The 14,220-nt window shown below is 34.7% G+C and overlaps 1 protein-coding gene across 4 annotated transcripts in view; it reads right to left on the minus strand.

The window, feature by feature from the left end:
* Positions 1–522: 522 nt before the first annotated feature.
* LOC132614275 (TGACG-sequence-specific DNA-binding protein TGA-1A-like) overlaps positions 523–14,220 on the minus strand; it is a 29,593-nt gene continuing 15,895 nt past the window's right edge. The window contains exons 1-9 of one of the 4 annotated variants that reach the window (XM_060328692.1): positions 6,549–7,071; positions 5,015–5,139; positions 4,774–4,844; positions 4,439–4,498; positions 4,234–4,311; positions 4,051–4,114; positions 2,857–3,128; positions 1,563–1,790; positions 523–1,078 (exon numbers count right to left, since the gene is read on the minus strand). In XM_060328692.1, coding sequence (XP_060184675.1) covers positions 926–1,078; positions 1,563–1,790; positions 2,857–3,128; positions 4,051–4,114; positions 4,234–4,311; positions 4,439–4,498; positions 4,774–4,844; positions 5,015–5,129 — 1,041 coding nt within the window. In that variant the 5' untranslated portion in view covers positions 5,130–5,139; positions 6,549–7,071 and the 3' untranslated portion in view covers positions 523–925. Of the gene's footprint in view, positions 1,079–1,562; positions 1,791–2,856; positions 3,129–4,050; positions 4,115–4,233; positions 4,312–4,438; positions 4,499–4,773; positions 4,849–4,970; positions 5,140–5,862; positions 6,303–6,548; positions 7,072–14,220 lie in introns of those variants that run through there. The other 3 variants (XM_060328690.1, XM_060328691.1, XM_060328693.1) reach the window with 3 other exon arrangements.

Here is a 14,220-nt window from a genome sequence, read left to right on the forward strand (position 1 = left end):
AATGAAGACATAGACTGTTAAGGGCAGATCGGCGCTCAAAAGTATCTCATTTCATGGTTCGAACACGTGACTTAAGTCACACAAAGACAATTTTACCATTGTTCAAACTCTTGGAGAACAAATATAGCTGATTGTAGTATGAGGAAGTGTATAGAAAAACATGCTATAATAACATGATCAACAGAACGCAATTCATCAAAAACAACAGAGACAACTAACAAAGAGCTCATTGAACTTGAATCTAGAAGTCCTACATCTCTCCTTGGCTATCATCCCAACAGAAAGCAGATAAAGTCGGGAACCATCAATTACATTAAAAGCAGTAACAAGCCGAGTATTACGACTACAAGAGGAGCAGCAAAGCTGAACTTGCCCATTGCCTCGGAGTAAACAGCGAACTTTAATAATTTGGAATATGCCACAGCTGAACTCGGTATTAACAGGGTCTGGACAACCAACAATATTTTTGGAAGAAAATCTGCAGAAATTAGCATGTATGTGCAAATTTTCCACAACATAATATTGCTCATGCCATATTGCTTTCTTTCTTTTATAGCAGTTGTTCATCTGCAAAGCATTCAAAAATTGCTTGGCATATCATCACTCCCATCATAGACAATTAAATACAGAGAGGCACCATAACTTGGAGTAACCTTTCATCTCGCAAGAATTCCTAGATAACCTCTCAAGACCATATTGATTTACAATCATCAAAACCAATGTGAAAAGATGAAAAATGCAATTTCAAATTTCCAATTACAGCATAACAGAACTTATATACAGATTTCAATCAGGGACGAAGTAGTATCCGAACGGGCGCCAGCTGATATTATGTTCCATCTTTTACTGGCAACAAGAGGCAGATTTAGCCCACACAGCTTTGATTGGCAAAGTTGAAAACCCTGGGTAGCTCTTTCTTACTTCTTTAAGTCGGTTCAGAAGGACGACCGGACCAAAGTGAGCTTAGTGCCCGAAGACGTTTAAAGTACTCTCCTAAGGCAAGGAGACCCTGAGCTGATTGTTGGGGAGTCAGTATGCAGGACATTTGTAGTAGGGTTTCTTGGCGAAGATGATCTGCCTGTTACCAGAAACAGATTTTTTTTTGAGTTGGCAGAATGAGTCAAGTATGACCATGAATAAAAAGCAGCTCAAATACGCTAGACCTCTCTATAACAACATTTCACCATAACAACCATGTTTTATGTGGAATCGATCTTTCATGTTATGTTCTCTTATGTGTTTTCTATAACACCATTTCGCTATAACAGCCAAAAAAGACAAACGACACTATTATAGAGAGGTTTGACTGTAGTTGAACTTGCACTCACACACTTAAAAGCATAATAACTTCAACTCCTAATTCTTGAATAAAACATCCCAAGGTTATGTGGATTTTGCACGTATCAAGCTATCTAATCATTTCTTTCCTGTACAAATTGCATTACTCAGTTACAGAGTGCACACATACTTGGGCTGTATCTCAGGTAAAGTTGCAAAAACCATTTAAGTCTAGATTTCCGATTAGAAAAAAGGAAGCAAAACCAAAACAATTGACATATTACCTGATTTACAAATCTAACAAGAGCTTCCAACTTCTCAATGGTAGCGGCCATCTGTGGAAGGATAATTCCGTCGCCTAGTGTACCAGCTGCAACAGCCTCAACAAGAATCTGGTGGAGTTTAACCATACCTTGGGACAACGCATCTTCTGCCTGCTGACAGGATTGGGTGAGGTTGTGAACATCCCGGCCTTGCTGTTCTGTCAATGGCTCCATATGTGGCGTGAGAACCTATACATACCAAAGGATCATGTATAAGCACTTCCCTTAACAGAAAACTTCAGAATTAAACCGCCAAGACAGCCAAAGGAAAAACGAAAATATTGATCATCTGCTAATCGATTTGCTTCAACTCTCAAAGGGATTAGACATTGACTAGGTATCAAACATCAACCAGGTAGTGGTTCTTATCGAGTCCACTAAAATGACCAAATTCTCTTTGATATTAGGCAAGAAAAAATTTGTGATACCCACTTCTACACCCTCTCACAATTGTTTTCATTTTTACAGTTAAATCTTATTTATGAGTCGTCAGATAGGATGGATAAGAGGGAGGTGTCCAAAACAAGTTTTGGAATACCAAGGCTCCATAATAATTTTTGAAACAAAAAAGTTGCTTCTTTCTTGGTGTGCAGCAGGGGATGCCATACTAACAGCAGATTATCTGACAAAGAGTAGGATCAAAATTGTGAGTTTGGGCTGCATCTATAAAAAATCTGAAGAAAATACTGAGTTGTTGTCATGTTGGTGAACTGTTGTATTCTCATTGTTCAACAGAAAGAATAGAAGATTGTTTCAAAATAGTAAGATTTTCTTTTGTATTGTGAAAAGAGAGAATACGATGTTTGTGTAGACGACTGGCAAACTTGCTAGATGCTTATAGACTCATTTTGAGCCACATAAACAACTTGTACATAGTTCTGAGACCATCTTGTGTTTATTGACGAAAATTTTGACTTATCAAAAACTTTAAAAGAAAAAAAAATTAAAAAAGAAGCTAGTTTGTCAGAGAATCCTTGAGCAAACATGACAATAGAACAACTAAGTTATTGAAGCCCACAGATTTCGACATGTGCAGGATCTAAGGGAAGATTAATCAAACAAAATCACATCACCCATATTTCATATTTATTCAAACAACAATACAGAAAGTTCTAACAGAATTTTAAGCTGAAATTGAAGATTTGTGGCCTTGTGTGATCCAAATTAACTTGCAAGTGAATCATCAACAGACAGATTTTTCAATGAACAGGAAGTTAGACACTGTTATGGCAAGTTATACTAGAGGAATCATCACCTTTAGAAGTTCGGAGGGACGAAACCCTCCAATCCAAAAGAACAAGCGCTCAGCTGATGTCTTCCATGTGCCAGACATAAGGTAGAGGACATCGGTATTTGCGGCTGTAGCTTTCAAGCGAAAGAGATCAAAATAGTGATTCAAGCAACCCTCCACAAGAATGGGCAATTCAATTTCACCAATTTGGGAAAGCAAAGCACTCCTTAATTCATCTGTTTGTCTATCTTGCTCTTCCACCCAATGACCATACTCCATTTCAAACGTAGTTATTCCTGCAAAATCGACAAGTTAGGCTAAAGTTCAAACAAGAAAATGGACATGAAACAATAAAGAGGAAGAGGAAAAGAAAGCGAAGTACGTTGAAAATTCGAAGTCAAACGGTATAATAATAAGAATGCATCAAGCCAACTACAGCAAATCAAAGTATCAAAAGAGCATGTGTTCCCATGCATATAACTATCATTTCTGACCATATTCTTGACTCATTTTGGTGGCATCTTAAAAAAGTTATTAAAGCACTTGAACAAACATCACAGTTGTGCATAGGAGATTTTCTTTTCTTCGCTAAGTTATTTCTAGCTGATATTCTCTTGACTATTTCCCTTTTTCATTTAAGAGATTTTTCATAGGGAAAAAACGCGATCAAGGTAAGGGGGAGGAACAAAGAAGGGTGAAAGGAGGAAGAAGGAGAAGTATTTAGTTATTGAAGTACTGGTAAAATGAAAGGTGCAAAAGGAGGATTAGAATGGTTCCACAGAATGTTTTTACTACAGGAAAGCTCAGGTAAATTCTAAAGAACTTTATATTCATCATATGAGAAGTGTAGTTAAAAGGAAAAAAGAAACTGTAATTCCAACAGGGGAAGCAAATTAATGCCATCTTCAGTAATCACCCATATGCAAGTCATGATAAATAGAGATCGAACAATAATCACCCATATGCAGGTCATGATAAACAGTGATCAAACTAGTTAACAGAGAGAGCTTAGCAACAAACATACAGACCAAAGCTTATTAAAAATAGAATTCAACAATAACAACAAAATAGAGATCTCACCTCCAATCCTTACAGAGAAAACTTTGTAAAATCAAATAGCAAGTCCATTTACAAAATTTAGGAAATGCACTTCAAACATATCAATCTACTTACTATTAGTGATATTCAGATATAACAAGCCAGCATCAATCTACACACCTGAATTTGCAGTTCCAGAGCAACCTATCTGACTAGCATCTAAACCACCACCTACATATAGACCCTGTTGCAAAAATGTTTGTTGATTAGTTATACTTCTTTCATCCCAGAAAGCAAAATGTTTTGACATCAATAGCTAAAAAAGATCCAATATCTTAGACGTCGAAGCAAATTTTTCTTTACCTGTTGTCTAGCACGATCTAGTTCTTGTTCCAACTGAAGCAGCTTCAGTTTACTACTTTCCAACTGCTGAACGTAAGCCTATGTAACACAGTGTGAATTTAGAATATTGATGTCTCAATCAGAACAAGATTTTGACTTCTTTGAAAAGACATAATGAAATGGCTCAGAAATTCTGGGTAATGAATGAACAAAATTCAAGTGATACCTTCTTCCGTAAACGACTTTTACGAGCAGCCTCACGGTTTTGTGCAAGCCGTCTATGCACCTATATATGAAGCTACAGTATTAAGCAATCGCTTCTAAAGATGTGAGGTTTCATTGCCATGAAAAGGACAACGAAAAATGAAACAGGAAACTAAAGCGACCATGCAGATGACAAATCCAGTATATAAGCAAACTACAAAGAGAAGATCTTGAATCAGTGCAAGAAAGCCGCGTAACATGCATATTTAAGAATGTTTCCTGCATACTCTAATAACAAATATCCACTGGGATTTGGGTAAAAAGAAAAAGCAGATAAAATATAGAAAATATCTTTACCTTTTCGATACGTTTATTTGTTTCTGGTTCATATCTGTTAGACGTTCCAACTGTTCCATGCGAAGGTTCCTCTGTCTAGACACAATAATTATGTTAATTAGCAAAACTAAAAGAAAGATGTGAAAACAAAAGTCAAAGGGAAAAAGAAAGTAAAAAGTTTGTAGCTCATTGTCTAGTCTTTTGTCCATAATAGGCACCTCATTTTCTAGGCAATTATCGACGTCAAAAATCAAGGTCGCACCCGTATCTGGGAAGCTGCTATCTTTGAAATCTCCCCACATGCCAATTTGATGGATTGGGTCACATATACCCATCCTTTTAGAGGCAACAAATTGAGTATATGTTGAAGAATTCATTGTCTTTGGACTGCCAATTAGTAAGAAACAAGTCAGTTATTAATTGTCAAGAAATTAGGCAAGTGGCATATGCTAATTTTTATGGTACATAAAGAAAGAGGCAAGAAATGAGAAGCAACAGAAAATTTGTAGGGAACAACATCCACGAAACCTATGTTTGGAGTACTGAATTTCTTTTACAACACTGACACTAAAATTATCTAATCCAATAGGCATATAATGGTATTAGTTTAGATTAGCTGGTACTTCTTGCAAAAGCTAAATATGCAACATAGATTTTGAGTAAATTGCCATTGCAAAAGCTAAATATGCAACATATATCCTCAAATACACATTCTGGGCAATGGTTATTTTCCCACATAATTCTCAAATCCACACATCTCAATGATTTCCAGAATATCGTATCCCTGATGTTCCATTCTCTTATGAAGATGAAGAAGGCTTCAACGATAGTAAAAATCTTAGAGCTTTTACTCAAACATCAGATCCATCAACTGGATTTGACCGAAAAACAATTCCACAAAGGTATCGACAGGATTTGATCGGAAAGCACTGCCACACAGAGAATGAAGAGGTGTACAAGACCGAGAAAACATGATTTGACTTTAAAAGTGACCACCGGTAATGAAAAAACCTGTGAAAGTTATGCTGTAAAAGAATACAGATTCTCCGATAGCATCGACAGTTTCATTAAGAATGTACAAACACCAAATTCAAGTAGCTTTTTTATTACCAACTTCCAATAAAAGGCCATTTCAACAACTCCCTGTCCTTTTTGTGGTGTCTGTTTGTTACATAACATTATACCATCCAAGAAAGGAGTGGAAAAAAAGTCAAGGAAACAAGTTCATGTTTTGAAGTCATCAAAAAGGAAATCCAACAGCTAAAGCCAATCAAAAAGAGTTGATCTTTCCTTAAACTCAAACTCAACAAACCAAAGAATAGCATCAAAGTCTAACAAAACAATCAAAGGAGCTTCACACCCAAAAAAGCAATTTAAAACAAGCTTTATTTTCTCAAATTTCTTGTCCAAAAATCATGCACTTAGCATACAAACTTAAAACTGAATCATAAAATGAAAAAAGTCTCCATTTCTTCTTCAGGCAAGAATACAGTTCAATTACAGAGACAAGGGTGAAAGGTCAAACAAGCTAACTTATTCTAACCAATCAGACAATAAATGAAAAGAATGAACAAATGACTGTTCTGGCAACAAAGACTCAAACTTTAAACTAAAAGGGGTTAAAAAGGACTACCAAATAAGGTAAAACTTCAAACCAACAAATCAAATTCAACTTTCCAAACCATTTGATGCATTAAATGCTTAAAAAGCTTTACTTTCTTCTATTCTTTCTATGTCTTCCCAAGTAACCAAACCAAACAAAAACAGTACATATATGTTAGAAAGGTAAAACAAACCTTAAAGCCAACAACAGGAAAATCTTCAAATCCCTCAGCCTTAACAAAAATCAATACTCCAAAAGAAGTTGTAATTTTGTCTGCTTTAATTTATTTGGTTGAAGAAGAAAAAATGAATAGAATCTTGTCTTTTCAAAATTCCAATAACATCAAATCAAGAAAGCAAATACCCAATTAACTATAGCTATAAATATAATCAAAAAAGGTCACTCGCTTTCATATATGAGAGAATTTCTTTTCTACATGGGTATGTTTGAAAATGGGGTTAATGGGTATCTACACCCATTGGGATAGAGATATATATTATATACAAATATCAGTAGTAGAGGTATAGTGTGTATTGTTATTGTTGTTGCTATCATGTGCTACAGTTGAAACAAGATTAGAATCTTGAGAATGAGAACTTGTCATATTTCCACTATTTAAAAAAAAATTATTTTGCTTGTGGGGGTTTCTAACACCACCACCCAGGCTGGTTGGTGTCTCCGGTGACCACCATTGGCGTGGGGGTGGGTGAATATGCTCACTCATGTGTTTATAATACTCCCTTGCTCTACTTTTTAAATGTCCATTTTTTTAATCCAATTTAAACAAATTAAAATAGAGTTTATCACTTAATTTCTAATTTATTCTTAGTAGTATTAGCAATAATAATTTTTTTACTGCATTTCCTAAAATATTAAATTCATTATAATTTAAAAGCATATCATTTTATTATTTTTTAAAGAATGTATCAAGTCAAACATGAACAAGTACTTCCTCTACCCATTTTTACCTGTTCAGTATATTAAAAATAGATATTTGTTTTTACTTGCTCCAATTTGAAAAATCAATAGACCATTTATCATTTCATACTTATTTCATCCTTATTATAAATCATGTCAGTTTGATTTTTTAAAGTCAAATAATACTAATTGGGTAGATAGACGTGGTGAAATCTAACCTTTATATCTAGCAGGGCGGGTTGCTTGAGTGAAAATCACTGGCGGTTACACAACTTTAAAGTATGATTGATTAATTTCAATTATTTAAATAATTTATAATAATTAAGAGTGATATATATCAAAATTGTTATTTTATAAATTGTTACCCAAAAATTGAGGCAAGTCAAACACAAATTTCTATTATATATAAGTGACAAAAAAGACGAACACACCATTGATAAATTGTATAAAAAGCTGTCTAAGTTATACACTAAATTTGACCTTATTTCAATTGTACATGGGAATATCCGTTGCAGGTGTGGCCATTAATGTCTGCACGCGCTTGAGACGGAAACATTTAGGATTTAGCCATTTTTAAACATTTGTGTGTTAGCTGGCATTGGTGGCGACATAAGGGAAAAACTATTTTATGATGCTGTCATATTGCATTATAATAATAATTAAAACAAATTAGGGGTTTACTCTATTGATAATTGGATTCTAGAATATTCATGGAAATGAATTTTGTTTTTATATCAGGTAACTTAGTCCTAGAAGTTAAGAAGTTAGATTCAAATCCTATAATAAAAAAAAAAGTTTTTGATGTGTGTTTAATTTAATATCAATGTTGATGTTTAAGTAAAAATTTACTCGTGTTTCGTGTATACCCAAGATAATAAATGTCACTTACTTGCAAGTTGCAATCATGTAGTGTGAACTAGACAAGTAAGCGGCATGATATGTGTTACAGTGTTGGTAAAAGATTTTAAATGAACATTTGTTAACTGGATTACAGATTTACAGTTAAGCTTACATCACACATAAACCTAACTTTTAAGCAATTCAATATTGTCGATGTATTGTTCCATTCACATAACGCTTTTAACTCTCTCTCTTTTTTATCGAAGCTATCTTCTAAAAGCAAACTCCAACTTTAGCTCAATCTTTATTTCGAATTTTGGTTTTAGTTTTAGTTTTAGTTTTAGTTGTTACTTGAGTTAAAATTTTAATAATTAAATGTTAGTTCCTCGAGCTACTTAAAATTGATCCAAGCATTAAGTGTGGGTGAATTGTTTTTCCATTTTTGTCCTCCTTACTGTTTTTTAAAACCATTAGTGTTAATTTCTTCTTATCAATAGAAATGCAGCTACTTATTTTCACCAATGCATAATGTAAATATTATAAATATTTCTATTTTTGACAAAACACCTATATTTAGCTTGTTTTATATGATACTATTATTTATTAAAGAGTCGTCAAGTTTTTTATATGAGTATCATTTTTTCAACTGTATGCATATTTGATAATTGAAAAAAATAAATGCATAAAAGCTAGGTGTACGATGGAAAGGTGGAACTCAAGTGAGAAAGAAGATACTACAAGGAAAGCAATGGAGCATGAAATCTGGTGGCAAATCAAAGGGGAACCTTCAATAGTTGGTATGAAAATTGGACCAAATTGGGTGCTTTGCACTATGTGGCTCCTATTGATTATCCCTTAAATGAAGATCTCGAAGATGTGGCAGATCTCATAGACGGAGGATGTTGGAAAGATCAATTGCTTGATCAATCTTTCCAGATGGAGGATGTTGGAAAGATCAATTACTTAATGAATCTTTCTCAACTGACATAGGGGAGCACATCAAATTAGAAATTCATATAGGAGAACTGGAAGGTAATTGGGACAAGCCTTGGTGGATGCCTACCAATACAAGAAAGTTTTTTGTAAATAGTGCATGGAACATTGTGAGACAGGGACAGTAGGAAAAAAAAACTGATTTTAAAAAGTTGTGGATTAAGGGGATGCCTTTTAGAATATCCTTCTTTCTATGGAGATTATGGAAAGTTATCCTACCTACTGATGACACATTAATGAGGACAAGTGTAACACCTCATACCTTCTAACTAAGCTACGTTCATGATTTAGAGACCTAGAAATCAAGACGGGAAGTGTTGGGATTGAAAAATTGGCCTTAAATCGTTAACATGACATTCTACGTCATTTGTACGGGCCATACTTATAGGACGTACCTCACCAGGGAGAAAACAGAACCACTAGAATTTGACACTCCAGGTAAGGGCAAGTTTTACAGGTCGTACTTCTAAGTATGGACCGTACTTTGAAGTACGGTCCTTACTTTTCAAGTCGTACCTCACAGACTAAAAATCATGGTTTCTGGAATTTGCAACATGAGGTACGCCCAGATTGTACGGGACGTACAATATTGTACGGGCGTACAAGTTGGCCGTACATTTGCCCGACTCAGCAAAAGTATAAATACGAGACTTGAGTTCTTTTTCTTATTTTTCATTCTCTCCAAGCCCTAGAACAAAGTCTTCTTCTCCCACCATCAAGATACTCTAAGGTAAGCCTATTCCAAGTCTTTCAAGTTAATTCTAACATGTGTTCATGACTTCTAAACAAGAATCCATTGTTCCTAACCTAGGGTTTTCAAGATAACCCATCACACAATTCAAGATTAAGGCTTTTGGGATTCTTCTCAAGTTCAGACCATTAGTTACAAGTTTTGGAGCATTAACAGGTATGTAGGGTTTCTATCTACGTGTCGAAACATCATTGTTCTTCCCCACGTCGCGCTCTTCCATAATTATAAGAAATTTCACCAAAACTAGGGTTTTCAACCATGTTCATGATAACCTTAAGTACATGTACCATGATATATGATGTTGTATTATTAATTCGTTATTGTGTTCTTGATATTCCATTTTGGTTATTGAGAACTTGTCTGTAATCCATGAAAACCCATACTTTGCATTTCATGGGTTCTTAAATGCAAGATATGAACTTTTATATTTATTTTCATGAACTTCTACATGCTTTCATATTTTCATACAATTTATACTATATACCTATCTTCGTGTTACAATACAATCAAGAATCATGTTTACAACCGTGCTTATATAATTCATGGGCTACTAAGCCAATTATATTCATGTTCATGTTTTGGGAGTTGCAAAGATTACCGAGAAGGCTCAGACAGCCTAAAACTACATATGCCAGCGTAGGATTGTTATACGCTATTTTAACCGGAGTCAAAATAGTTTACAACATCCCAGTAATTCCGGGGTTAATTAAAGTCAAGGAGTCGCCACCTAATTATTTATGGTTAATTAGGGCACCTAAGGTTAATTAAAGTAATTATCTAAAGTTGATTTTATTTTAAAGTCTACGAAACCAAAAAGATCTAGGTAAGGGTTCAATTAGTCTAAAGGGAAGGTATTAGGCATCCTTTAAGACCCATTAACAATGGTTAACCGACCAGATTTACAATTAATTAGGCTAAGTGTAAGTATAATATTATAGAAAAGAAAATAGCTTTGTAAGAATTGCTAAAGTTATAGATAGACATGTAAGAATGCTATTTTAGAATGGGGGCTTGTAGAAAATAATAATTTTACATAAAAGAGTTTGGTTATAAGTAAACTGAAAACAAAAGAACCCTATGGTTCAATGTTTTATAAATATTTGAAAAATAACTCAAAAGGGGAGGCATTAACTGATTTTTGTTTTAAGAGTACCGACAAGATGAGATTTTCCTTCTCCTTTTTTATTATATTTATTAACTATGCCTAGCTAAAAATGCACGTGATTGATTTAAACTTGAAGAGTTTTTTATAAAGTATACTTGAGTTCATACTTACGTCTTAGTAATGTTTCAAATTTTCTAAGATAGTAAGACTAAAACGTACTTTCTTAATTCAAAACAGATGTTCACGGCTTCACATCCTTGAAGATCAATTGTTTTGATAAAAGTGAATACTATAAGTACTATAAACAATTTTAGAAATAGATAAAATAAAAAAAAATAAAAAAATAAAAAGAACAAAACCGGTGGAATTAACTAATAGTTTTTTCCTTAAGATGACTACCTATTGTTTCTACAACTACCCATATTAATTCCCTATAATTCGTATAAGCTAAGAGGCAAAAATAAAGTGTTAATCATACAAAGTAAATCAAAAACACACAACGACAATAAGATATAGAGGAAGGAGAGCAAATGGATCAGTCCATTCTTAGGACTACTGCTGCAGCCTGTTTTGTTATTGAGCTTTGGCCCAGAAAGTCTTTTTTTTTTTTTATTTTGTCGCGGGTGGGCTGACTCGAGAGGAAAATTTCGTTGGGCCTTGACCCAACACCGAATGCGGGAGATGACGAATCCCTCGAACTCGTACGCGGAGGTCATGCATAAAAACGAAAGAAAAGGATTAGCGTATAACCCATAAATAAAGCTAAACAAATATGATGCAAATTCAAAATAGGCCAATAGCTTTTAACTAAAACAGGGGACAGCCCGTGACTAATATATTAATGACTTCTAAACAAGTAATAAGAAAGAAGTTAGACAATCATAGCAGGCCCATGTTCGAATTAGATATCCACAAAGGAAAGAAAATGGGGCGAGACACAACAAACAAAGCTGCACATATGCTTTTAACGAGCAAGCCCAACGGCCCAATTGCTAAGCAATACAAAACAGAGCCCAAAATTCAATCAACCATCTTTACTAACAAGGCAGTATGCCCTTATATGCTAAATATGCCAACTTATGTACATTCAAATGTGTATGAAGCCAAATAACTCGAACATACCCGCTGTTAACACTCTACGAAAGCCAACTATACCAAACAGAAGCAAACAAAGGGAAAATCATACCAAGGTATTTAAACTCCAGAAATCATATATACAGTTGCGTATGAAACCAAACAGAATCACCCTACACTATAACGGATCTGAAGAATTCTTCTAAACAAGAAAGAAAACACTTGGTACTTAATTATCTGTTTCCAACTCTTATATCCAACTTAAAACAGAAACGGAATACCCTAACGAGAAACTCATGTTTTAAGATAGGAGTCGATATCCTTAAAAATTTTGAAATTCAAACAAATGTCCAGTGAATTTTACAACTGCAGAGAAAGGAAAACATGTAACATTTAATGTTTTAAATTTTCAGCCAGTTCTCAGAGAGGGAGAAAAAAAAAAGTAAACATCAAGCATATTTTCAGTTAACAGAGAGATCTGAGCTTAAAATGGGTTTGAGACAACATCGTAAAGGATCAGCAGCCAACAAGACACCATGATTAGTCAAGCCAAATTGTAATCGTTTCAAAATGAGCTTAACCATATAATTACTTCTGGATAAAACAGATCCTTAGAGATGGCAATTGCCAATCCTTTTAGTAAGTTAAACACATTGAGAAGACAAATAAACTATAAGTAGAATCATTTGAGATTACACTTAAAAAATGATCGGTTATTCCATGTAGACCAAGGACATCAGCCATTCTCTGTAAACATTGAAAGAGGAGTGAACTGGAATCTTTACTATTTTTCTTTAGCTGTATTTTAATAAGTCTTGGTTAGAAGAGTAATCCCTTAAATCAGTAAGCCAGCATTTAACTGATAAAACATCCTAACCTATGTTTCGAATTAATTTTCGAACGGAGAAGGCAGGCCATTGCTCGCATAAGTTTTAAAACTGGAAATAGTAGGAGTCAAGCAAATACATGTTCAGTTTAAAGCAGGCCTAATCAAATACTTAACAATATACATTAAAACTAACACGAGCATGCTAGACAAGCTGAATTTATTGCCATAGACACAAATTTCCCAAGATAGCATATCACACAACTAACAGATCTAAACAAATCCAATCAAACTGACATGCGTAACCATTACTATTACCAGCAAACACCTTCGATTACACTAACATGCTAGCACACAACATTAAACAAGAACAAAAATTATACTAAATAAACACATGAATACATAATACCACAGGATAAGCTAAACTAACACACGAACACAAATTAAGCTAAACACGCAAAATACTAAAAATAAAAAGAAGGAGAAAGGTTTACCGACCTCTTGTAGGGGCAGTGAATGGGCCGTCGGGTCTCCCATCTACACTCGAACACGACGAATCCCAAAGTCGAAAATCTTTTCGAATTAAAATCCCGATAGAACAGAATACTCTTTTTCAAAAACGAAATTTGATTTGATTTTTCGAATAAAAACGCAAGTAATGACTAAGCCCGAAACAGAACGGAATTTGAAACAAATCCAAGATTTAGAGTAGTGATGAAAAATAGAAAATGTTGGGTGTAGTAAAGTATCGGTGGTTCCAAAAACGTCTCGTAAGTGGTGTATTTATATGAAATGCATGCTGGGGTTAGGGTTCGAGTGAACGGGAATTTGGGATCGAAATATTCAAAATCGAGTCAAACCCGTGATAATCCGAACGTTGAAATCCTTTCACGTCTTTTGATTCGGATTTTATTCAAAAAAAGGCTAAACTTTTCTCTGAATTTGGAGATTACTGCGTCTTGAAGCAAAAAAAAAGGGAAACTCTCCTCTGTCGTCGACAGGGTACGCAGATTAAGCAGACGTAGGGACAAATTTCTTTGCGTGGAAATGGAAGGACAAAGTTGTTCACGGTGCAAGGGGGCTTAGGGTTTGCTAAAATGGGGATGAGAGAAGGTAGGAGAGACGAGAGGTGCGGCGGTTTGAAGGGGATTAGGTTTTGTTTGTCTTCAACCGGATGAAGGTTTTAAGGATAAGTGGGCCGGTCGGGTCGGGTGAAATAACGGGTGTGGGCTGATCTATTTTGGGCTGGCCGGGTAGGAAATAATGGGCTGCGGATTTTAAAAGGGGTAGTGGGCTGGTTTGGGCTCAAATGTTGGTCCGAAAATATGGGTCCTTCTTTCTTTATTTAAAATATTCTT

Source organism: Lycium barbarum, chromosome 10, assembly GCF_019175385.1.
Source record: "Lycium barbarum isolate Lr01 chromosome 10, ASM1917538v2, whole genome shotgun sequence".
Classification (NCBI taxonomy): domain Eukaryota; kingdom Viridiplantae; phylum Streptophyta; class Magnoliopsida; order Solanales; family Solanaceae; genus Lycium; species Lycium barbarum.